Below are 27,777 nucleotides of genomic sequence, written 5' to 3'. Positions count from 1 at the left end.
AACGCCAATTAGAGGTTGGGGTGGGTGTTCGTATGTTCAGCTTCTGAATATATAAACTTTCACAACAAACCACCCTTCATTAGCTTTTTGTTTTATACCTGCATATACAGGATGTGAAAATGTCGCTCGAAAAAAGTTCTCTCAAACAAGACGCAGTTTGTAATTAGCAAAAAGTGCTTTAACATCTGGTACAACTAGAAGTGAAATTTTTCAAAAATGGAAGATTTTTCATCAGTGAAAGGACCATTGTTAAAAGTTCTTTAAAACAGGCCTTGCACACGCAAAATACGAATCGGAAAAACAATTTCATCACCACAACGGTCTGTGTTGTACAAGCCATCAAACGTTTAAGCAATTTGGGGCAAGCGCTGTCCAACGCGAGATCTTTAATATATGAAATTTTTTGTTTCTGCCTTTTATACAATATGAACTTAGCAAGCCAATTCCCAAAGGTAAAAATGTCGTAATAAAACTTACTGTTAAATGCAAAAAGGCAAAAATTTCCTCGTGTCAAAGATCTCGCATTGGCATGAACTTGCCCAAATTGCTTTAAATTTAGGAATGGCTTGTACAACACAGTCCATATTTTGACTAGGTTTATTTTGACAATGATTATTTTTTTGGTTTGAACTGCAGGTATTTCACTGGTGAAACATCATGCATTTTGAAAAATTTAAATTTCATTCAAGAAGGTAAGTCTTTCAATGGAAAATTCTCTGTGTAACTAGTCTAAAAATGTGAAATATATAATAAATTGGTAAAAAATGAATTAAAAGACTTCTGAGTCCACCGAATCGAATCGTTTGAAGCCAATTTGAAATTCATATTTTGGCGCCATATTGTATATTGGTTCGTATATTTCACTTCCGACGTGGAGTTTTGTTTATTGCCGCGGAGTTTCGTTTATTGCCGTAGTTTCGTTTATTGCCGTGGAGTTTCGTTTATTGCCGTGGAGTTTTGTTTATTGCCGTGACACATTTGGGCCACTGTAACTTATCACTTCAACGCGTCTTCAACGGGAGATGAAAAATGCTATCAAAACGCCAAAAGTTTCGAGCCATTTTTATTTTTTCGGTATGTAGCTTACTCGTCATTCTTTTCAAATATGAGCCCGGTAGAAAATGATGAAGTGGCACACAGTTAATGATATAGAGGACCGAATCGTTAGTCAAGATACCAATAATATTGCTCTACAATTGACTCCGTCGAGACGAAATTTGGTTTTATTCATTGGTATCATAAGTGCTCCGTCTAACAATGAACGAAGAACAGCAGGAAGAGAAACATGGATTAAAGAATGCACCAAACGATCTGATGTTGTTTGTAAGTATTTCACTGACAGTAAAGATTCAAGTGGCAATTTGATTCAGGGTGAAGAAAAAGAGAAACTTGATGATGAAAGTCAGTTATATGGAGATCTTGTTCGTACAGAAACTCCTGGTGGGCTTTCATTTTCGGTAAAGCTACTCTGGATACTTCAGTGGGCAAATGATAACTACGATTTCAAATATTATTTGCGACTTGATGATGACTATTTTATTTGTTTGAACAAGTTGATGTTAGAATTGGCGAGTAATGAAAGACCAAAACACAGCTTACAATGGGGATGGCTACACTGCGAACTATACGGTATGTAAAATTAAATATTTTTGTAATTTATAGAGCTATCTATGCTCACATTTTGAACACAATGGTTAGTTTGTTTCGATACTTTCCTCGTGCAAAATTACGTTGGGATGTTGTCACAAAGTCGCATGAATATAGTGTTAAACAACACTTTCCAGCGACGTGTCAGCTAACGTGACGATCTTCGATCAAACGACTTTTTAAATGGGAAATAATAGCGCTTAAACCCTTTAATTTTATTGAAAATTACATCATTAGCATTAAAAGTTATATAAACATGTCACTAGTGTACAGATCTTCGTTAAATATAGTCCATAGTAATATATTATACGGTGGCCGACAAGAACAAGGGCAACACCAAAATTATTATGACCATCACAAAATTTCAAACTCAACACAAAATATTAAGCTCAGCACAAAATTATTAAGCTCAACACAAATATTAAGCTCAACATAAAATATAGAGCTCAACACAAAATTATTAAGCTCAATGATATTGATATTTTTGTAGCTGTACACAATGGCTAGCATCGAGCATCTTTATTGTTAAATTTTTTTCAAAAAAACGCGTTTTATTCCACAAAATTTGGCGAAAGTGTCAAAATAATAACTATCGATATAAATATTTGTAAATAAATCTTTGAAGGATGCAATTTCGTAAAAAAGTTCATCAACAAAATTTATCAACGAGTTTGGCTGACAGCCAAGGTCGATATAAATGCATGGTATCAAAATTTAGTTCTGTTCACACTTAGCTCACTTTAAGAGATCGATCTTGTGAATGAGAAAGCTCAATTTTGTGAGCTTTCACACTTAACTGACGCCACCATTGAGTTATATAATAAATGGAGCGGCTATCTCAAGCGCGGCTTTATTGTCGATTTCAGTTAACTTTTCAACTGGCAGTTGCCAAGTTACTTTCTAATGTTGCCAATTACATTTCCAAATATGGAATATTCCATATGAACTAGTCAATTTGAGTTGACAAATTGTGTATTTGAGTACTGAAGTTGTGTACCCGAGTACTGAAGTTGTGTACCCGAGTACTGAAGTTGTGTACCCCAGTACTGAAGTTGTGTACATGAGTACTGAAGTTGTGTATTTGAGTACTGAAGTTGTGTACTCGAGTACTGAAGTTGTGTTCTCGAGTACTGAAGTTGTGTACATGAGTACTGAAGTTGTGTACATGAGTACTGAAGTTGTGTATTTGAGTACTGAAGTTGTGTACTCGAGTACTGAAGTTGTGTACCCCAGTACTGAAGTTGTGTACATGAGTACTGAAGTTGTGTATTTGAGTACTGAAGTTGTGTACTCGAGTACTGAAGTTGTGTACTTGAGTACTGAAGTTGTTAACTAAATTTGCGAAGTACTACCAAACACTTTAATGATTGGTGCTCGATCAAAGTTTGTAGTCTGCACGAAACAAAATATACAATAGTGTTTATAATACTTGAATACATGAATACACAATTGTGTATTTAATAAATCTCTTCTTTTCTCTTTTTATGTGTTTCCTATTAGCAATGCGAGTTCAAAATTTGATTGACTAGTACAGCTTTCACCTCAATAAACTTTATACCCATATTTAATGCCAGTTGCTATTGGATTTTTCTCTAAGTATGCAACACCTGATGTTTTGTTACAAGAATGATGAAGTGCATGTACACATGTAAAAATAAGGCAACAAAACCAAATGAATTAAACACATTTTGTATTCTTTAATGCTATAAGCTTAACAGCTTTTCAGAAATTATAGAGTTATTAAACTGTACTACCTGTATTTCATTCATATTATGAAATGAACTATGAAGCAAAAAACTGAAGAAAAACTTGGAAAAACAAAACATTTCCCTGGTTTAATAAAGGTGAAAATAAAGCAAATGGCAAATGTCCATTCTGTACCTCATTATGTAAAAAAGCTCAAAGTGTTTTTACAGCAAAAACTGAAATTAAGAAGAAATATATAGCACTGAAGTTTTCATCACTGAATCTTTAATGCTTCAATATGGCATGCATTACATATAACTAACATACAAACAACATTCTACTAAAATGACTTAATAAGGAGATGTGACATGTTTTTACAATTTATTTGTAAAAAACACACTGTACTGTGCAGTTGAAGCAAGTCATCATCAATCTCGGTATCAATTTGACACAAGCACAAACTTTATGACCTTTTTACATGACATTTCATCAAGCATCAAGACACACCAAACCTTGTTATCTTTAATTGGTAGTTGACCTTTACTTTCAAAGCATTCAAGGCATCTTTACTAAATCTATTATTTCCATCTATAGAATTAGTCCAAGTTGAACTAACTATTGGACAGGGAAGTCTGTAAATCATTTACCTTTGTTTGTAATCAGCCTTATCATTTTGCATTTAGAGACTCTGTCTGGCTAATAGCATCTTCCAATTGTCTTCAGATAGTGTTCTATGAAATAGTGTTGGTACTGGTACTGCAGCATATTCCAGAAACATTTTGCTATCCGATCAATTTTCCATGTTGTCAGCAAATTAATTCGAACAAACTCCGCTCTACATTATTGGTATTCTTTGGGGTGATCGTTTCTTCATAGTATCTGCCCACTGAGTAAAAGAGTAGAATCTTTTTCGCGTTAGGAAACTACTTTGCAAACAGATTACGGTTTCACACATTAACAAATAAGTGGAAAAGCATGTTGATATTCAAAACAAAAACAGGAAAACATCAATCGGATTTTATCGCTCAGGCTTCAAGTTCAATTGCTTTTCAATTTCTGATGAACAAGCAAAACTAATATCTCTCCTGTGAAAGCGACATGTTCCATTTTGTGGACATTACGATATTCAACAATTGAATGACTGAAGTGTTTCCATTTGAAAAGAAATGCCAAAGAAAGATATCGTGTTTATTTTGGAAAAATGCTGTATAATTAGCTATAGACATCAGGGGAGGTCGAGAATATAATTTTTCTGCAAACGATGATTTAGGCGGAAATAGGTCCATTGGCCGTCATTTTTTTGGAGCCATAGAACTCGTAACTTTGGACGCCACACGTGAACTGAGCTGGTTTCCTTGACAACAAAGTGTAGTATTTATTTTATTGCCATCCAATGAACTCAAATACAACATATTGGGATTGCAACAATGAACTCTAATACAACTAGAAGGCTAACTCATTATACACATGCCTAGACTTGTCTGAAGTATCGAGCTCAAAAATAACTAGAGCGGCTGTCTCAAGCGTGGCTTAGATATCTGATTACGCCATAAAATGGCGGATTTCGTCTGTTGCCGCTGAGATTTACCGAAATTGACCGCTTTTCCAAAAATTTCACAATTTCCCACTCCCTCCTGAGGAAAGAGTGAGGAAAATTTATGTGTGTATTTGGGATTCGGCAAGCAATTTTTCATGAAAATCAAGGTATAAACCTTAAATTCATAATAGTGAGTCAACTGTGGCTGTCAGTTATCTGCTCCTACGAGGATGCATTTATAACTATCGACGAAGGAGCTATATGTAGGCTACACATGTATGAATGCAGATGTGCGTTGTTTTCTTTCCAACGTCAAGCTTGTTTGATCGATTAAACTCTTTAGTCTATTCAAAAAAGTATATCATAGTTCATCTCCACGGTTCACGAGTTAGAAGTTAGCTTATTTGTTGTCATGCTATTTTGCTTCTTTTCATGCAATGGGAAATGGCTTTTTTCGACACAATGGTAGAATTTTTACATGTTTCTTTAAAAAAGTAAATATTAAATCTCTGGATATTTACGGATTTTCTGTAATTGAGTTTTATATTAAATTTCAAAAAGACTCAAGTCTGCATAGGTTTGGTAAATGAAAACAAACAATGTGGTATAGAAATTACTTTAAGTAACCTTTTTGTGATGTTCTGAAGTGCAACTGCATCAAATATTTGTAACGTTGTAGCACATTTTTATTTTGCAGTATTGAGATATGAATTGGGCAAAATGCAAATAGTCATATGAATACTTATGCTTCCAATGGTGTTTATAAATCATTTGTACTTTTAATACTTCTACACTTCTATTTCACTTAGTCTTGTTTTTTCCTATATTTGCAAAATAAGTGCACAATTTGTATAATGAACACAGTTTTCACCCCAATAATAAATTTCATAGGCAGTTGGTAGTGCATTTTGTTTTCTGAATATTCACATCTGGTGTTTTGTTCATACAAGAATGATGAAGTGCAAGTAGATATGTCATAGCAAGGCAATATAAGCAAATGAATTAAATACCTATATTATACTTTAACGCTAGAAGCTTAAAAGCTTTTTGGAAATTAGAAAGTTATTTGGTTATATTACCTTTATATCATCAATTTCATGATAAGAAATAAGAAGCAAAAAATTTGTAGAAAAGCTTTGAAAAGTGAAAAACGTTTCTTTAAAAAAGCAGCAACAATGCATATGATAAACCTCCATTCTGTACTCTATTAGGTAAATAAGCTGAAACTGTTTCTTGAAGCAAAAACTGTAATAATGAAGAAATATACAGTACAGAAACTTTAAAGGTTTCATCACTGAATCTTTAACGCTTCAGTATAGTGCATTAGATATTAGTAACATTTAAACAAAACTCAACTAAAATATTTTCATAAAGATATCACATGATTCAAACATTAAGTTATATAAAACCCAATAGCTTATACAGTTTGATGCTTCAAATCTGCATCGAGTCATCATCAATCTCAGTACAAATGTTTACATAGACACAAACTTTATGGCCTTCCCATTTTATATGTTGTGAATTGACATTTCATTAAGCATCAAAACACACACAACCTTCTTGCTATCTTTCTTTGGTTCATGAACATTAATTTTAAAGCATACAAGGCATCATTAGTGAATCCAAAATGTGTGCAGGGTCTTTTTGTTTTAGGGGAACTATTTTGCAAATAGATGGGTAAATTTACGATTTCATGCATTAACAAATGACAGAAAAGTATGCAGTATTTTATAAACAAAAACGGGAAAACATCAGTATATTTGGCGTTCAAGTCAGTCTTAAAAAAATACGATCTTTAATACGTATTTTATGGCTTTTCAATTACATGTATAATTGCTTTTCAATCGTTGACGGACTAACAAAACAAGCCACTATCTCACCTGTGAGAAGCGATATGTTTCTTTTTGTGGAAACTGCAATATGCAACAACTGAACGATTGAAGTGTTGGCATTATCAAAGAAATGGCAAAAAAGATATCGCCACAGAATATGAAACTAACATTATCCATATTCTGTGATATCGTGTTTGTTTTTAAAATTCTTTATAATTTACTATAGACACCAGGGGAGGTTGAGAATTTTCTGCTAAGCGATCATTTTAGCGGAAATACGTCCGTGGGCCGCCCTTTTGGCGACCTCGCCCCAGAAAGGTTAGCCGCTCCAGTTATTATAGAACTTAATGGTCTAAAGCCCTTAGAAGCTGATTCGCCGCTTCGCGAGTATCTCGCGTGGATTGTTTTTATTTGCGTGACATATTGTTTTGCAAAAACTGCTAACTTGGAAATAGAATGCTAGCCTAAATGCTTTATTTTTTTTAAAAACCGTTAGCAAAATTTGGTTATTAATGTGTTAAGATGCATCGTGGTTGTTCCAAGACATGTTTTGTAAACGTAACGCTGTAAGATACCTATATAAACGTCTCATAAATATATAAACGTCTCATAAAAGCTGCACCTGCACTTCATTATGATGCTCTTCCTGGTCCACCAGACAAATCTAGCAGCCAAATTGAGAATCTTATTCCACAAATAACTCTTAGTGAGGTTAACGATTATCTTCTAAGTATATCTACACACAAAGTCACGGGAATCGCTGGGCTTCGAGCCAGAGTTCTAATGATTGCAGCTCCTGAAATATCATGCTCCATGGCTAAATTATAAATCACTCTATTGAAACTCACATGGAAAATGGAGCAAAGATTAAACCCTATTAAGAATCAAGGAAACAAGCGAGATATTCAAAACTATCGTCCTATTAGTATTTTCCTATTCTTTCTAAAGTTTTTGAAAGACACATCTTCAATGCAATGAACACCTACTTAACAGAAAATTCACTTTTACATCGCTACTCAATCGCAAACAGTGTGTTACTGTATATAACTTGACGTTGTCACAACTTATGCTGACCAATGGAGTTCCTCAAGGTAGCATATTAGGACCTCTACTGTTTTAATTTTCGTCAATGATCTTCCCGAAGCTGTTGGATCGGACTCAACTATTCATGCTTACGCGGATGACACCACATTTAAAGCCAGCGCTAATATCGACAATGCACCTATGTAATTGGAACGACGTTTTCAAGAAAATACATGGATAAATTAAGTAAATGGTGTAGCGAAAATGGGATGGACCTAAACAACGTTAAAACCAAAGCATTATTTATCACCGGAAAGAGGCTACATTCATCATTAGTTGATGGCAATCACCTGTCAGTAGCCTCTTATAAAATGCTTGGTGTAACACTCGATCAAGATCTTACATTTAGTGACCACATTTCCAGCCTAAAGGCCAAGCTTTCTCAGCGTATTTGTTTATTAAAAAAGATAACGAGATACCTTCCAATAAAAGAAAGACTCTTATAATATAACGCCTTGATTAAACCCGTCCTCATGTACGGGAGCATGGTTTGGATTACCTGCGACGTTAAAGTATTCCACTGTCTCCTAAGGTTACGGAGAAGGGTTGCCCGAGTAATTCTTGGAGTGGACCCTTATTCTAGAAGTGTTGTAAACTTTAGTAAACTAGGCTGGTTGCCTTTTTTTGATGAAATCTAACTAAGTAAGTGTACAATGATTTTTAAGAGCCTTAAATGCGATGTTCCGATTTACATCAGAGACTTGCTCAAGACGAACAGTTCTTTACACAATAGGTCTACCAGACATGGCAACTTAAATTTAGTGTGTCCCAAATTCCTAAGAAATAACGATGGTGGCAAGGCATTCGGTGTTGACGCAGTTAAGTTATGAAACAGCCTTCCCCCATGATATCAAAAAAAGCCTAGTATAAAACTACTCAAAACAGTTATGAAAAGCATTTTATAAGCTCATATAAAAACCTGGACAACTTTGAAACAATATTAAGAAATAGCACATTATCTAATTTTAATTTTTCATGAATTAATTTTATCTTTCTGAATATTTTTAATATGTCCCCGTATTTCTATCATAGAATTTTGTAATTATTTATGTATTTATTCATTTATCAGTTTTTTGTATTGCTGTATAATCTGGTTAGAGGGCCACAGGTTTGTCAGCTTTTCAGCTGTTACGTGTCCTCCTCTTTAAATAAAGTCCTTATTATATAAAACATAAAAGGGAGAACTTGCTTCGAAATATGAATTTCTCATTTCTCGTCGAAAGACTAAAAATTTAAGATAAAACTGATAACAGGTAGTCTGTATCTTTGAATGCTGTGCAAAATACACACAATCCACTTAATATAACATGCTTCATAACAATTTTATTGCTTTTAAAGTTAGACTTGCTTTGTAAGAATTTCACATGCTCTTTTTGTAATGTGTGAAAGTGATGTTTTGAAATTTTGAAGTGTGGGTGATTGCTGGTTCATGTCATTTACTTCTCCCACTTCTTAAGAACTGGTGGAAGATTTGACATGCATCCATATTTGTGTATTGAGCATTTTATCAGCAAGTTGATGCTTATAAACAAATAGCCAAGTGTACACTATGACAAGGATTGCTAATATAACCTGCTCTACATAAATGCCAAAAAGCAACCCTCATCCTCAGTGGATTGAACCAGGGTTTTAAAATGATTATAAAGCAAGCAAAGCTATATGATGTATCAAAAGTTTATAGTATATCATATTGATTATAAAATTAGTTTTTTCTTGTAATACAGATTATGATAAATGTATATGTAATATATTATATTTTAGGATATGTGTTTAAAATGTTGGTCATATTTGTGAAAATATATGATGATTCTATAATATTATAGTAATATTCGTTGTAATACTTGTATTATACAATTTTACTTAAGTGTTTTAAAAGTTATGAATATGGAGAGTCATTTGTGTTTTTGTCTTTTTAAGTGGGTATTGACCCTTTTTAATATTATCTCTTTAATGGTGCAACTAATTATTATTATACAATAATAATTAGTTGCGCCATTATTGACACAATAATATGGCATAACAGATTTTTTCAAAACGAACTCAAAATATTTTTTTGCTAACTTTTTGAAATATTTTGCAAAGTGTTTTTCTTTTTGCTTACGCTCTGAACTTTCAAAAAGGACCGGGGCGAGCTAAGTTTGGTAGGTAACAAAACAATTACCGAAAAACAGCGTTTTTGCTCTGACAGCTTCATTTTCAAATATTCAAACAATGTTATAAGGATAGACAAGTGTGTTTTACATCCTTTTAATGATTAAAAACGAGGGGTCAGTTTTGTATTCATATTATAAGGCATGTTTTAACCTGCCAAAACAAAGTTCGTCTTTCATCCTTCTAAAACGAAGCTTAAACATATAGAAATGTCAATCAAACTTGTTTTATATTGAAGTCCAAACATTGTTCAAGGTTTTTAGACACTAATCTGGCTCGAAGACCAATGTTTTTTTTCAAAACATCCAGCAATTTCGAAGTGATGTATTTCGCCTCCGTACCATCAATGGCGACAATCATGCAGGCTTCAAAGATGGCAGCGAAGTTAGCCTTCCAGTTCGCAATCCCATACATATTGCGATTGAGTTAGCCTTCCAGCCTTCATAGAGTTCGTTGTATTAGAGTTCATTGTTTCAATCCAATATGGCCCGACGAAGTGATTGCCACCATTTTCAATATTACATCTGATTACGACAAAAAGATGCGAATGGTCGTGAAAGGAGAAAGAAATATTTTTTGAAACGGAGAAAGCAGTAAAGTAAAAGAAGGGACGGCCAGTTTTATTTTTGGTTTATTGGCGATTTAAATTAATGATTGAAAAACGTTTCTGGGTGGATGCAAGCAAAGGCTCTTGTTTGTTCTGGGAAAAAACTATCGATATGTGGAAAGATGATGGATTGTGGCTAGAAAATTTTCTTATGTTTAAGGGAACATTCGATTTCATTTGTGACAAGATCAATGACACTCTTTTGCGAGAAGATACAAATTTCAGAAAGGCTATCCCTGTGCCCAAAAGAGTAGGAGTTTGTCTTTGGCATTTGGCTACCGATGAAGATTTACGTCCTTTAGCTTGGCTTTTTGGTATAGGAAAAAGTACAGCCTGTAGAACTGTGAACGAGGTTTGCCAAGCTATTGTTGATGTGTTACTGTGTCTTGTTATCAAATGGCCAACGAGCGATGACTGCAGAGTATCGTTCATGCATTTCCAACGACATGGGGCATCAATGCGCTGGAGCCATTGATAGCACTCATATTCAAATTGTAGCACCTTCATATTCTGCACAAGATTACTACAATCGAAAAGAATCTACTCTATTGTTCTCCAAGCTGTTGTTGATTATCAATACAGGCACCAAAACATACTGCTTTTCATGGTTAACTTAATAAATTTTGCCTCCCTGCTAAGCAACTGACATTTTCAACTTCTAACAATTTTAGATCCCATGGGGAGTTTAACTGTGACTGATGTAAAATAGGTTTCTTATTAAATTAGACACGTGTTTCAACTAGACGAGTAAGTAAGTTACACATAGTGAATTAAATTACACACACTTAAAAACAAAAAATATATATTTAAAAATTTTGAAGATTCACTGACATTTGCATCAAGTTGCCAGGTCGAGTCCATGATGCAAGAGTTTTGTCAAACTCGGGAGTGTTTGCAAAGCTAAAACAGGAAAACTTTTCACAGTTACCATGGTTGATAAAGACGCATCCTAATGATGGCAGTCTTAGTCCTGCTCAGAAGAAATTCTATTAGTACATAAGTCGAGCAAGGCAAGTCGTGAGTGCATTTGGCCGTTTAAAAATAGATTCAGATGCCTACTTAACAAGAATTATACAAATTTAGATCATATGCCTATGAAAATTGCAGCATGTTGTGTTGTACACAATATTTGCAGGAGAGCTGACAAACGTTTTGCAGATTATGTTAAACTTATTCCTGATAATAAAATTTTAGAATTTGTTTTACAGAACACAGGCGCAAGTGCATAGCAAATTAGGAATTTTTTAACTGAGTTTTTGATAACACAATAAGCTGATGATAGCTAAATTACTCATGTTCTTAAATTAAATCAAAGTTTGTAATATGTTTGTTGACTTACAGCGTCATGGTGAACATTGTAGAACGGTTGTTGCAGATGCTGAGAACTCATTACTATTGCATTTGCAAGAAGTGACACTGACTCCTTACAAACATTAAGCTCTTCCTTTCGCAGCTCTCGCTCTTTTCTGCCTTTTTTATTTCTGACAAAAGCATTTCTCGGACTCCTTGAGATATTTGTTGTGTTCTTTCATTGCATTCTTGAATGCCACTTGCATGCTGGAGGAATTTGCCTTTCCCCTTTTTATTTATTTTCTCGGCACTTATTTGTTTTCCCTTTGAGATGGTTGGGATTCCTCATTTGCTTCACTAGGTAACTTGTCATCTGCTTTACTGACATCTAAATACCATATGTCATAAATGTTACGACGTAATAAAACAAAATATACTACACACATGCAATGCTCTACTATTCACCTTCTTCAATGTAATCGCAATAACGGCAAACAAGTCTGTCATCATCAGCGTATACTGCAGTGCTATTTCCAACATGGGCTCCAGCTGTCCCAGGCTCCACAAACTCATCGCATTTTGGAAAATTTTTTCAATGATCCTCCCGTGTCCGTTTTTTCTTGTAAGCTCATCTGCTATGAAACGCAAAACCAATATTTTCTTTTGCAAAAAAAATCACTCCATATCAACTCATCAACTATAACTTACCATCATCATCATGCCCGTTAAGGCTTTTATTTCAGCGTCAGCTGATAAACTCGTTGATCATCATGATGTATCGTTTTAGACGCCTTGCTTCTGGGGCCGGTTGTATAAAAACGTAGTTAACTTTAACTGTAGTAAACGCTAACTACCGTAGTTAACTCCTAAACACCAACCCGTTAAAACAGCAAGGACGAGAAAGAAAGCTAGCTTCGTTTCAGGTCATATAATGCCATATAATAATCGTTTTATTACCTGGCTTTCTCGGTCTTTACTGAGAAATATCGGACCTCTGTCTTTTTGTACAAACCTTGGTATGTACAAAAAGACCTCGGCCCGTTATTTCTCCGTAAAGATCTCGAGCTCGGTTATTAAGAACTTATTAACAATATACTTGAAAAAAATTCTGAATTCTGTTGATTTTGAAGTTTAGCGTACGTTTATTTTCGACCAGGTCGTATTCTTCAATTTCGTCCTATATTACTTTTCAGAACACCATAGCTTCCAAACACGTAGCTAAAACAAGATATCTACTTTTAACAGTGCTCATATTTTCATCGTATCGATTCGATACGATACCGATTACTTTTTCTTAAAAGTATAGAGGTATCGATTACTGAAGCGATTACTCTCTCCAATTTCGAAAATAAACGTCTGAGTCACTTGATAAAGATCTGATAATGGATTGCTAAAGTGTGGCCTTATATACTTCAACAATACGACGAAATTTTTATTTTTCTTGTCTTAAATTACGAACTGTCATAACATTCTTAGGAGCAACGATAAATTTTCAGAAGCTGTATAAATTCTAATTGAAAAATTGGTTACATGTTATTATTCTGAAAGCGAGATCTCCAAGTGTATTGATTACTAAAATATTAAAATAATAAAACAGAAAAACAACATGTTTGTCAAAACCAATAATGAAAAGGAAGACAAACTTACACAATAATGAAATTTTAAAAGTAATCGAAGTCCTTTTCGACACCACGCATTATCGACGACTTCCGGCTTAGGCTCGGTATCGGGCGGTATCGATACCAAGTAATCGTTAATCGCCCATCACTACTCATTGAGTTCTATAAGACCTGGGGGAAACGTCGACAAAATTACTATAAATAATTAGCGCGCGGCCGCGTGGTCAAAAACATGGCGGATTTTGGTGGTCAAAGTCAGCGGAAATACGCGGGCTCATGAAATAAAAATTTTGTCGCTCACCCTGATTTGACCACCACGATTGTGAGTATAGAAAATATCAAAACTATTTTCATAGCATAAAACTTTTAAAATTATCTTTATTAAACAATCAGCAAGCTTCCGTAGTTGGCGGATGCTGAAATAGCGACAGAAAAGGAAACATTTCATGACTCCGGTAAGTAGCACAGTAGTAGTTTTACTATTTTGTTTTTAACACGATACTTGAAGAGTCTTTCTACTACTAATGTTTTTATTTAAAGTTTACTTGTGTTTTAATTAAAAGTTATTTTGGTCCAGTCTCTTTTTGTTCCTCACTTTATCGCTTGCCAGACGTGGCGAAGCTGCCAATTTTTATCGAGATTTGCATTCATCTTGTATCATGATGAAGCTAAACTCTCCTGATTTGAATTGAGTTTACCTCTGAAAAATGGGGCAGATATTGTTCATATTTATTTTAAAGATGAAGGAAAGTTTGCAACAAAGTTATATTAAAATTGAATGCAGAGCCTTGCAAAGTTAATGAGAACTGTGGTATATGCCATATAATAAAAATAACTATTGAACTACTTGCCTGCCCAATTTGACTGACTGTATTCATTAATATTTTTTTACAAATAGATAAATGAAACCAACTCAAAGGCTTGATGGAAAATACAAAGATTTATAAAGTTGTTTAACATTTAATTCCCAATTGTTAGTTTGTACATATAATAATTAGTATTGGTTGCTGTAAGTTGTTCAAGTAAAACAGAAAAGTAGTAGTGCTTTAAAGGTTTAGCATTTTGAAAAATTATATTTTGTTGTTGACATACATTACACAATTCCAAAAGACTGTAAGTAATACACAATAATATCTATAGAACTTGATAAATTTCGTCGTCCACAATGTCAATTAATTATTTTGCTTTAATGCAGCAATAGACAGAGAGTTCTCGTCAGAGAAACCAATGCAATTTAGTTTCCAAGTTTGTAATTTAAATGGAAAATTAATGTAGTTCCGTTCAGTAACAAACCCAAGGTTCTGCCAATCAGTTTACAAAATACAAATTTCTAACCAACATATCATGGTGTTTTGAATTTTTCCCTTTTTTGTAGCTCTTCTAGTTCAACATACTTTCTTTATGAGTTTTCAGTAGATTTATGACAATACACTTATGATACTTATCCATGGTAAATTTTAAGTTTACGTATGTCGTCGGACTGAAGCAAACATTTTCTCGCTTCCTTAGGAGCATTTTACACAGATTTATCCTATTGAGCAAGAAAAATAGTTGCATCAAACTGTTAACAAACAGTCAAACACACAGAAGCATGAAATACTGTATAAGTTTGACGAGATTGACAGGTCTAGTAAAGAATGCCGTTTGATTTTAACTTTTAAAAGGTTAAAATGTCATAAAATAACTTAAGTGTTACAGCCAAAATATGCGTTTCTCTACCGTCTATTTTCTTTATTTTGATGAGTGTGTGTAGAGTGTTTTCACTAAATGCTGAAGCATTATTTTCACATGATATGCTGACGGTATTGTAATTGTTTTTTTCACTTGTTTTCGTTCATATAATCACTATTGGAAATCAGGAGGAGTGAATATTAAAGAAAATTTTAAAGTGGAAGTTTTGACCACCCAAATCCGTCATTATCGCCATGTTTATGACCACGGGGTCCAGGCTCCTTTTCCTCTCCAGGTCTTATAGAACTCGATGTCATTACTACTTATCACTTCAACACAACTTCAACGGGAGATGAAAAATGTTATCAACAACGTCAAATGTTTCGAGCCATTCTAATTTTTTGGGTATGTAGCTCACTCGTCATTCTTTTCAAATATGAGGCCTATAGAAAAATGGTGAAGTGGCCCACAGTTATTGACATGGACGACCGAATCGTTAGTCAAGATATCAATAATATTACTCTACAATTGACTCCGTCGAGACCAAATTTGCTTTTATTTATTAGTATCATAAGTGCTCCGTCTCACAATAAACGAAAAACAGAAAAACAGCAGGAAGAGAACATGCATTAAAGAATGCACCAAATGATCTGATGTTGTTTGTAAGTATTTCACTAACGGTAAAGATCTAAGTGGTAATTTGATTCAGGGTGAAGAAAAAGAGAAACTTTATAATGAAAGTCAGTTACATGGAGATCTTGTTCGTACAGAAACCCTGTGATTTTACATTTCGGTACAGCTACTGTGGGTACTTCAGTGGGCAAATGATAATTACGATTTCCAATAATATTTACGACTTAATAATGACTATTTTATTTGTTTGAATAAGTTGATGTTAGAATTGGAAAGTAATAAAAGACCAAAACACAGCTTTCAGTGGGGATGGTTATACTGCGAATTACACGGTATAAAAATAGAATATTTTTGAGACCCATACGGTTTTGTACAGAAATATTTTTGTTTTGGTCTTATTACTTACCAAGGTAGCAAACTTACGTCGTAGCAACGTTGTGTCGACGCTTGACAAACGTCGCCTCAACAGTTGTGATAACGTTGTTTTGTTAACTCTTTGGGATGTTGGCACAAAGTCGCATGAATATAGCGTTGAACATGGCATTCCAGCGAAGCTTAGCCAACGTACTTTTTACCGTTTGAGAACGTTGTTTGACGTAGATTTTGACGATCTTCGATCCTGAGCAGCGATTTTCGAAACAGAAAATAATTGCGCTTATATCTTTTAATTTTATTTTTTGAAAACTACATTTTTGAAATTTAAAGCTACATAAACATATGTAGCTTTAAAGTGTACTGATCTATATTAAATATATTTTATTATAGCATAATATACGGTGACCAACTGGAACAAGCGCAACACCAAATTATTATGACCAACCCAAAATTATTAAGAACTTAATGACCGAGCGCGAGGTCTTTACAGAGAAATAACCGAGGTGTTTTTGAACAGACCGAGCCCGTAGAGCGAGGTTTGTACAAAAACACAGAGGTCCGATATTTCTCAGTAAAGACCGAGAAAGGGAGGTTATTAAAACGATTATTATATGGCATTATTTTACCTGAAACGAAGCATGCCTTCTTTCTCGTCCTTGCTGTTTTTACGGGTTGATTTTCATTTTTCTAGTTTTCGTCAATAAAAAATAAACTCGTTTCATATTGTATTGTCTAGATAGTTTAACTGTTATAAAAGTGTTTTTCCTTCAAATCACATACGTAAATGGTTTTTTGTTTCGTTTATTTTGCGTTTTGCTGTTTCCTTAGAACGTTTGTTATGACAGTAAAATTACGCGTTTTGGACCGTGGTCGATTACGCAAAAATAATGGACCGGAAAAAAAATTTCTGAGCCAATCAAAGCGCATCATTTCGCGGAAAGTGACGCTTGCCATATAATAAGCTTTAAACCATTCAACGTACAACCTTAAATATTTCTAGTTTATGCTAAAGTAACATTCTACTTTTCAGCTATGTTTTTCTATAGCGGATGCTGTATACTCAGATTGATAGTCACGTGGGCAGTGTTTGCCATAGCGTCTGAAAAAGACCTTGTAAGATCTATTAGGATCTTATAGGATACTACTTATATTAAATCTATATTTAGTATAGAGAATAACTTAGATATAATCGTTTTATGTCTTATTGTGGTATCTTTGAGCCTTTTCTGGCGCACTGCTGATAGGCCTGTCGGAGAAGGTTCCGTACATTCGCCATGATTACCAAACTATAGAGTGGCGATCTGTTCCAAGAATTTTAGTTTTTTGCTATAAACAAGAAAAATGCTTTCCTTACATTTCAATGGGTGAAAAAGATGTGAGGATGAAACATCTAGAGGATGAAATTGATAGTAATAGCACGATGACGTCATGGAGCTTTTCAGCAGCTATCGTTGCCATAGAAATCGAACGAAAGAAAATATTGGCGTTATATTTGAAGCTTATCCAAAAGCTGCGCTTTATTGCTGATTCTTGAAACAAAGAGTGGAGATCATTGAAGGACTGTGATCAATTCAGTAGTTTTGCCAGCTACTCTATAATTTACTGTGAGAAAGGAGCATCCTCCAAACGTGTTATCAAGCTTGTAGAAGTTGAACCAAAATCTAAAGGCGAGTGCGCCTGAAATTAAGATTGATCAAATTATGACATGACACTTATGCTGGCTGGATTTCTCTAGTTTCTAAATGGTAGCGATATTATTACTGTCACAACAAAAACGTAATTGTTCAATTCCAACGAAGGTCATTCACGTGAGATTTTTGCCCATACGTTTGGAGCGCCATTAGAATCATAATCAACGTATCAAACTTACAACTATTCCGAAAATTGACCTCCATCCCAATGTCTTCGGAACACGAAGAATAATTACAATAACAACTTCGGTTTGTTAAACAAATTTTATTCCTACTCCTAAAAGTATCTCGCTTCTCTCCCTTGTCTAGCCCCTCTCACTTCCGTTCTCTGCTTTCTCTAATTCCGTTCCACCCATGTTTTCTATATTGTTCCTTATCGCCCCAACGTACCCGAATGTACAATTGAAACCCAACACAACTTTATCATTATTTGCAACACAACGAGCTCTCAGAATAACTCACAAACAAACATTATTCGAAATTTGGCAGATTGGTCTTTTGTTGTAGCATAACAGGGATATCTGACAACAATACCTATATTGGAACTCTTAATTACATTATTTTTGTTTCAAGAATTTGGGTTGCAAAACCTTTTTTGTTTGCAAATCGCACGACAGTCTAATGAACATGTCGTAGAAATAAAAGTAATTTTTCTGTTGTTTTTCTAATAATTACTTAGTTTATAAATATCGAATGAGAACAATAAGAGACAACATAACATAAATGTTTCTTTTCCAATTCCAACTTGAGGATCACAATTTTCTTCAAGGAATGATCTCTGTTCTTCTATCATATTGGTTGCTATATAGGCGGGAATGGTAACTTGGTAAGGACTCTCGTGAATAGGTAGTGGCTCATCCATATGAATTCCATAATTCTGTAATTCAGCTTCATTCATAATGCCTTCAATCCCCGAGAATTATGAATTTATAATCATCAGAACACCCAAGGTAAAGAGCTGCAACGGTGTCATGCCATTCTCTAAAGACAACGAATGGTTTTACAATTGTGTAACTCTTTTAAACATCTGCTTATATGTGGCATGTAAACATAGTGCAAGGCAAAAATGTGGACTTCATTCAAAGGATCCTAGTGTCCAGAGTCCTCTAGTTCGCAGAATCCCTTTTCGAGGAAGCTTAAAGCACCAGAATATATATCTCGATAGGGTCTTTCGACCCTGGTGTTATGCACAGAACTAGAAATTATAATACTCCCTTTTCCTAAGCCTGTACTGAGACCCAAGCATATAAGAGCAACTTCAACATTGTCCAAACCGGGGTCTACTTTACGTAAGCATTCACGCACTCTACAACGTTGAATGCGAATACTACGACTTCGTAATGCTGCCATTAGACGCTTTTCACATATAATTGATGTAATGTAGCAAACATCTTGAACAAGGTGCTCTAATTCGTCATCAGTAATGGTGGAATAATTGAACGAAAACTGAGCATTACTATGCAGTTGTCAATACTAGCCGTTAATGATTCGCTACACTGTAGATTCCAGTTCTCTCCAATTCTTCTCGCGTCGTGGCTATAATAAGATATTTATTTAAAAAAATCGTTTTCATTCAAATGATAAACGGATTTAGTTGTACAATGACTACTTCTTGCCATCATACACAATCAGTCAAAAAGAAATCCTTGAGTCATATTTACGGCTAATTACAGGAGTGTGTAATTAGCCTCGTTACGCGGCCTAATTGCCAAAAACAATAACCCAAAAAATAGTAGTTCATGTTTTGTTTTTATTCTTTGGATTCTTTGTAATTCTTGAATTTTAAAATAACGATTGCACTTGTGGAAATATTTGTTTACTTACTACTGCCGCCATATTTTTGAATTGACCAGAACTTTACTTGACTTTCACTGCTTTTTAGCGAATCAAGTTACACTACTTACAGAGCAGTTACTGCACTGCAATCAACCAATCACTGTGGAGAAATGTGTCAAAGTATATTATTTAAGAAATAAAAGATGTTTACTGCGTTTGCACAGGCTTATGCAAACCGAGGAGACCTTTGAAAGGTCGAGGGTTGCACCTGCTCTAGAGTCCTCACCAACGTCTCTGAGTTTTGCATAAGCCAGTGCAAACACGATAAACATCTTTTATTTCAAGTGTAAAATAACAATAATGCAAAACAAGCCAAAGGTTTTAATATTCTTTTAACGTGTATTCACGATTGATTTGCAAATTCTCTTTGATTGATTGGTTGATTTGAATGGTCGAGCTCAGATCGTTTTGCACAGGCTAGTGCAAACACAGCTATAGACTAATCAGCACACGCGTTTCATTGTGTTTATTTTATAATAATTAATGAAATACATGTAGTTTATTAACGTAACAGAAATGTTTGTTAGGTTTTATGATGTAGCCATCTACCTTCCTTAGTATATATTGACTTACGCGAACAAATAGAGATATCACAGATAACTATAGTACCACATTTAATGTTCAACGTCAATGTCTATGGTCTACGATCTATCTTACAACGATAAAACTACTTCCTTCGGTACAAGATGTTATTTAAGGATATATTTGTGTCTATACTAAATATGGTTACTTTAAATGAACGGAAAACTATTAGGAACTAAAAAAATGTTGTCATAATTATGCCTAAGTATATCTTTTTAAAATAAAAATAATTTACTCTTGACTTTATTATTTATCAATGGCAGGAAGATGGGAGAGAATATCTTAGTGTAGGAGCTTCTTTAGCCATGCCATCTGTCAAGGGGCTTTATTTATCAGATGAGACTATCCCCTAGCCGTGTGGACAGTGTCCGTACATTTTGATTTTAGGATTGTTGTTCTAAAACAAGATTTTAGCATGTCACTGACACTTTTTGGATACAGCCACTTCACTAGCAAGTATACTCAGGAGTACGTTTTCTCTGACTACGGCAGCAAATGCCTATACCATTTTGCACGACGTTTTATATATTAATTATTGGCTTTGAACCCGTTAATTCCACATCTTGTCTACATTCTTCTCATCCACTTAATAACTGAAAAGTCACTAAGTCAAGAGTTCACTTGGTGGTATTGGAGTAAACTCCAACTGTTGATGTAGTAATGACACACATGTCAAGTCTTCTTGGTGACATTTGTGGGATTTTTTAACAAGGTTGAAAATTATTAATTTCGAAACAGAATGTTAAACTATATTACAAGCTAAAACTTTTACCTGTATATAAAAAATACAAAGTTGAGCAGATATTTTCGACCGCCATTGTAGTCATAGAGATTTTTCTTCAATTTTTAGATGCAACATTCCTGGATGAGTCTTTTCTTCTTTTGACTTCTGACATTGTCGAATCATTTTAAAAGGAAAGACAGTTTGATGTGCCTTGTTTGGGAAAGTCAGGCTGTTGTCTATTGGTTAAAAGCTATCACAAATCTAACAACGTTTTCTGATAATGGGAGGCTAGTTCATCTTCGGTCTTCTTCGCCTGATTTCCGGTCAGATAATGATGTAAAGAAAAGAAACGAAATTTGTCGTTCAATTATTGGTATTCACCAAAGTTACCCCGATCAAATGAGGCTCTACTGGAGTGTTTATGAGAGGGAAGATAATAGTACATACTATGAAATTCCTAAAGTCGTATACAATTGTCATTTTCAAATCAACGTGAATTACATGGTTTGGAAAGACAATAAACTGTGGTTTTCTGAACCTAAGCCATGCAAAGACAATCCTACGTGGAGAAAGGAAAGTAAATATTTCGGTAGACGTGGAGCGTAAAGGTACAGCAGAGAGCACATAATTTACTTTTTTGTAATGATTGTGAAATGCAAATGTGTTTTTTTTTTAATAAAATATGTAGTGGACTTGGCCAGTAGCGTAGCCAGACCACAAGTATCAGTCTTGCATTTTTTGCATTGCATCTTTTGAAATGCACTGTTTTCACAGTGCATGTGAACTGAAAAAAACCTGTAAATGGCAAATAAAATATGTGGACTGCTTACGCTACTGGACTCAGAAAAAAAAAGGGCTTAGAGATGTGATTTTTTTTTTTGTTCTTTATCTCGGTGTATTTTGTTGGAACTCTTATCTGTAAGCAATTTTTTTGCCCTCTTTCTGTCAGTGGCCAAAGCCAGTCCAATGCAATCCAAAATTAGTTTCAAAAACACAAAATTCATCTTGTAATTTGGATGAGAGTGTAACTATTTGTGTTGATAATGATAATGATAATGATGAGTTGGATGAATTATTCAAACCAAGTGATCTAAATAATATTTCAATGATTTGATTGGACGGATGAATTTTACAAAGTGTATTTGAGTAAAGATAACGATTTAAAACTATATCACAAAAATTGCGACAATTTGTTGCATCTTGTCGTGATATATTAAAAGTGAAGAAGAAAAGAGAAAACAAAGCGAAGCAAAGTAAGTTAAAGAAAAAAAGTAAAAAGAATTCCAAAACCGTAGCAAGAAAAAAAGGAAAATGAATATTGAAAATGGAAATGACATTGAAAATGGTAATGACATTGAAAATGATAATGATATTGAAGATATTTATATGTTGAAAGAGATTTCTAATAAACTGGATATTTCAATATATGATTGCATTGTTTATCATAGTGAAATTATGAATGAAATTTTAGAGGAAAAAATGTGAGAGAAATATGATTTTGTAGAAATTTATAAAAAATATGGAAATGACAAAATCAAAAGAATATATAATAACATTTTTCTTTTAGTGCTTGATTACCTTTCTCTTCCAACGATTGTGAATGAGGACGATGATGAGGAGAACGAAGAAGAATACTAATTTAATTAATGATAAATTAATGATATATATAATGAACACAATATATATAATTTGTATTGAAAGAAAAAGAAAAAATATAATCGTTTAAATATAAATGTATGGAAAAAAATGATTTGTGGAGTGTTGATTTAGCTGAAGTGAAAGATTTGGTAAGATATAATGATAATTTGCGTAATTTGTTATATGTAGTTGATGTTTATTCAAGATATGCATTTGTGCGTTTATTACAAAACAAATCTAGTAAAAATGTTATGAAAGAATTTGAAGATATCTCACTGAAAGAAAATGAATTTCCTAAGAAAATAGTATCGGACGAGGGAAGTGAATTTCATGGGATTCGAAAAGAATTGTCAAAAAAATATAATTTTACAACTTTTAATACTTATAATCGTGAAATTAAAGCTACTCGTGCTGAAAGATTTATACGAACAACAAAACAGATGATTAGAAGAACTATTGACTTGTTGCAAACGAGAAACGAAAAAAATTTGATAATTATAAAAAATACTTACATTTAATTGCGGAAAGATATAACGAATCTCCTCATCGTGGATTACTTTTTGATAATCTTACACCATATGATGTCTATTTAGGTGGAAAAAAAATAAATTACATGAAAAGATTATCTAATATTTTAAACAAAAAAAGGGACAAAAATTTAAATATATTAAAAAAATGATAAAGTGCAAATTTCCAGAAATAAAAATAATATTTCTGAAAAGAAAGTTTAAGACAGCGGGTTAATGAGATTTTTTATATAAATAAAGTTTTGTTGACGGATCCTGTTACTTATAAGCTTTGTGATTACAACGGTGAAGAAATTCTAGGGAAAATTTATCGCGAAGAATTAAAAAAGGCTTAGAATTGAAAAATATTACATTAACTAGTAATGTTAATATTAAAAATGGTGAAAAAAATTATATTAATCATTTTACTACAACATTACCAGGTAAAATTGATGCATTAAATAATAAAATATACATATCTGTGTTAAATGTTTTTTATCCAAGAACAGCAAAGAATATTAATGAAGATGAATGCTGGTGTGATTTTGAATTAAAATTTTCAAAATACTTTATTCAGATGGATGTTACTACTGAAAATATAGATAAAAATTTATATCCAATTTTAAAGATTAATTTACCAAGGATTAAAATACCGTTGGGAATATATATGAATAAAAAAGTTATTTCGCTTTTAAATGATTACTTAAATGATTTTAGTGTTTTTTTAATAATAAAAATGGTAAAAATAATGTAATTTTAATAAATGAATATATTTTTTACTATGGTCAGGCGAAAAAATCTTATATTAAAGATGGTAAAAAATATGATATTTAAAGTTATATTTGGACACGACCCGTATTGAACAAAATAGTATATATTGATTATAAAACAGGAAATAATACAATGGAATTCAAAATAACTTTTTCAAAAAAATTAAGTTTTATGTTGGGGTTAGATAAAGAAGAAATAAGACATACATTTGATTCTGGATTTGATTATACAGAACGTAAATTCTTAAAAAAATTTAAATTATTTCATTGTCCATATCTTCCTGATGAGACTGTTGGAACAAAAAATAATGTTTATATATTGTGATAAAATTGATAGTGAAATCGTTGGTGATTCAAAAAGTGAATTGTTATGTATTGATCCTTACATTATGCAGATGTAAGTGGAAATTATTTACTCGTGTACAATCCTACAATTATACAAAAACAATTAATTTCTTCATTTATTAAAGATTTAATTATAAAAGTATTGGATCATCAAGGTAATTATATACCATTTGATTCTGGATATATAACGTTGGAATGTCAAATTGATGAAAAAAATGGAAATTAAATTACGACCTATGAAAATACCTCAACATAACCATACTGTATCTCGAATTTTTTTTTGGCCAGATATAGATATATTATATCCATTTAATTTATCAGGAATTAGTAAAAATAAAAAAAATTTTATCGAATAAAAAGCTAAAAACCAAAAATTTCAATAGAGGAGTATATACATTAAATATCTATTCAATTATTCCATATAATTTTGTTACCGATATAAGTGGAAATGTAAAAAAATGCCAGAATTGGTGATATAACTAATGTGAAAAACAATATAAGAAATACCGCTAACAAACCAAATAATATTACGTTTTTTTATTAATGCATAAAAAACTTTTTTATGTTCAAATGGGGGTTGTTCCAAACACGCCAGGCATTTTTGCATGCCAAAACGCTAGTTTCTAAGTCATTGTGTCCAGCGGTTTTTGCACAAAATACTTGATCAAAATAATTAATGAAGATGGCGGGTGTTTCAAATGTGCGTTTTTCAGCAGAAAAAATATACGTCAAGAAGACATATGCAACAGCGCCGTTCAACAGCCGCCTTCCTCCTTAACAAAAGTTGAAGAGGCAATTTTCGCATTAGCAAGTGACATGCAATGCAGAAATGAGGAAGATGTTGATGCTTACCTAAGGCGAAGTTTTAGCGGACGTCGCAAGGGTCAAACAGCAGCAGTTATTGTTACCGAGGTGAAAGACTTTGTTTATTCAATGATGAGCCTTCGAGTTTCTTATTTTGTACATAAGGACGAACGAACATAAAATTTGCCAAACAGCAAAAGAAGCAACTCATTCAAAAATTACGAAAAAATATGAAAAAATTTAACCTAATTCATGCCATCCCTCTAAAAGCATGAGATCTACAAATACCTTTTAAATTTATTTTTCAATTAGAAAGTTGAAACCTGACTAACAACTGATCCATTTATTGGCTCTTGGTAATTGTTGCATTGCCTGCTTTAAAAACAAAAATAGGGCACACTAGCACATTGCCTGCGAATACTAGACAGTATATTTTTTAGTGAGGACACCACCCCTCTGGCTTCTTCGAGTTTTTATTAAATTTGACAAAGCTTTAAAAAATTAGTTAAACTACACAAAGATCAGTCAATGAAAATTCAGATAACTATAATATATGCAAATTTGATTGTATGCACATGTAAAGCTGGTATGCTCTAACATGTACATATTCTGATAAGATTAAGTTGCACAGATTATACTTATCCTAATGTGATAAAAGACTAAATGGTTTTGTTACATTGTATATATACAATTACAATATTACAACTAATGCAAAGAATATATTTATTTTAATAGCTTCGTTTTCATTAAGCTTGCACATAAAATTACTTTGCTTTGTAAGAAATCACAAAAAAAGCAAATGAAAAATCAAAAGCAATTGTTAAATAATTGTTTTCTTGTAAAATGATTGCTATAAGCAATTATAGGGAGACTGTTCTCTGAACAATTAGCGTCAAAGAGCAGTAAGTCTTCATTGCGGCTCATCACACCATGTCCAATGTTTAGAAATCTTATCAGCCAAGAGCATGCTCAATCATCTCTTCCAAAAGGGGCACTATCTCCACCAAACATGAAATGTGTTTGGCTGATTAAAGTTGAAAAGTTTATACTTACCAATGTTCAAACAAAATTCTGCAATTTAACAAGAATATCTTCTATATCTCCGTAAAAACCATTGACCTTCTCACACTCATCCAACCCATTGCACAGATGTTCACGAACACTAAATAACTTACCATTATCAATAGATTTAATGTATTGCACTAATCTATGATAGGGAATATTGCAACCATCCGGGGGTCGGACATTCACCAACACTAACATGCTTAGCCCTCTTACTACCACATATCTCCTCATATGAGCTAGCATTATAAACTCTGCTACACTTTTCTTTGCCCATAACGCCTTTACTATAATACACAGCAATCAATATTAACATATTCTCATTTGATCTTTCAAACTTCTTCAAATCTTTGTGAATTTTTTGAAAAACCTTGTTCTTAAATTTACTGCACTTTTTCAACCCTATATCATCCACTTTGCACTTACTATACTATATCACCCACCTTGCACTTTTTTTCTAATGTCTCCAACATTCCAATGGTACCAGGCTTTGTATGATCCTTACCACCTCCATGAATGGCATTAGCCGCCAACATTGTCTCCATCCAGTGTGCTCGACCAGTGGACTCCACACAACCTTGCCCAGTTGGTTTGTTTGTTTGTCTAACAACTGCCTTCCTGCCTATGCTTAAACCTTTCTCCTTTTGTTCCTCCTGCCTACTTCCACCATCAATGAACTCTGTTCTAATGCTATCTAACTCTTCTACTTCATTCACCAGTTTCTTCACCTGTACCATTTATGAATACAGTTCCAGCACAGAAATGGCATACAAATTCTGATATAAAATACCATCACAAACAGTTCACACTAAAAATACCATTAAACTGAAATAGTACGCCTTGGCGCTAAATATATCTATTTTGTATTTTCTATTTTGTATTTTTCGAATGTTTCATTAAAAAATAAGCCTATGATTACAAAATTTGACACATCATGTCGAAATATTGCATGTGGTATTGACTTATTGACATAAGACAAGATCGAGTGAGCAAAGTTCATTTCAAATCAAACTACTAAACGTTTTTTAACTTATAATCCAGATGTTTAATCCAGAAGTTTCTGAGACAAACATTTTGCTTTCTTTTGCATGCTCATATTTCCTTTCCATGCCAATCTTTTATTAGGCATGTATTTCCCAACATTGAATCGTTTGTAATTCGATGCCTTCCGGGACGGCATGATTGACGCAAAGTTATTTCATTTTCTTAGAAACAAAAGACATACGATTGTAAGAGAATTATTGATCTTACCAAATATCCAAAATTTAAACAAAAGAATGATCGGAAAAGAAAGCCATAGAAGCCGAAGTTAGAGTAAATTATCAAATTTAGCCAACCAGCGCCATTTCGCCAAAAACCCTCGAGCAACAAGCTCGTCTGATGAAAAACAGTTTGTGTAACCATAACAATTGAGATGTCAAAATGATCCTCTAGTTATCCTCTATAACACCCTTGTGTTCCCAAGTAGCACAAGGAAAACTTTTGCTAGAAAATCATTGACAAAAATAAGGAATTTGCTGTTCGATAATTCATTACCAAGCTTCGAAAAATATCGCGCGCCAGCAATAAATATCGCAAATAATAATTTATTAAAAAAAACTTATCAGATTATGTTGTAAAAGGGAAAGAAAAGGAAAATATAAAAGATTTTCCAAAGAGAAAAAGAATGAGAATTGATGATGACTTAT

At 33.3% G+C, this 27,777-nt stretch overlaps 1 protein-coding gene across 1 annotated transcript; it reads left to right on the top strand.

The window, feature by feature from the left end:
- Positions 1 to 936: 936 nt before the first annotated feature.
- Positions 937 to 22,078, top strand: LOC124457933 (probable beta-1,3-galactosyltransferase 8). The gene is made up of 2 exons (XM_047008076.1): positions 937 to 1,629; positions 21,091 to 22,078. The coding sequence occupies exons 1-2, from the start codon at positions 1,122 to 1,124 to the stop codon at positions 21,150 to 21,152; spliced, it is 570 nt and encodes a 189-aa protein (XP_046864032.1). The 5' UTR covers positions 937 to 1,121; the 3' UTR covers positions 21,153 to 22,078.
- The last annotated feature ends 5,699 nt before the right edge of the window (positions 22,079 to 27,777 follow it).

This window comes from Xenia sp. Carnegie-2017, unplaced genomic scaffold, assembly GCF_021976095.1.
Source record: "Xenia sp. Carnegie-2017 unplaced genomic scaffold, XeniaSp_v1 HiC_scaffold_6, whole genome shotgun sequence".
Taxonomy (NCBI): domain Eukaryota; kingdom Metazoa; phylum Cnidaria; class Anthozoa; order Malacalcyonacea; family Xeniidae; genus Xenia; species Xenia sp. Carnegie-2017.
This window is presented reverse-complemented; position numbering and strand designations above follow the sequence as displayed.

Bases quoted from the DNA above. Each gene is read 5' to 3' on its own strand.
- LOC124457933 (XM_047008076.1), top strand. From the start codon at position 1,122: ATGATGAAGTGGCACACAGTTAATGATATAGAGGACCGAATCGTTAGT. The intron at 1,630-21,090 runs GTATGTAAAATT...TTCAATTTTTAG, and splicing joins GCTACACTGCGAACTATACG to ATGCAACATTCCTGGATGAG.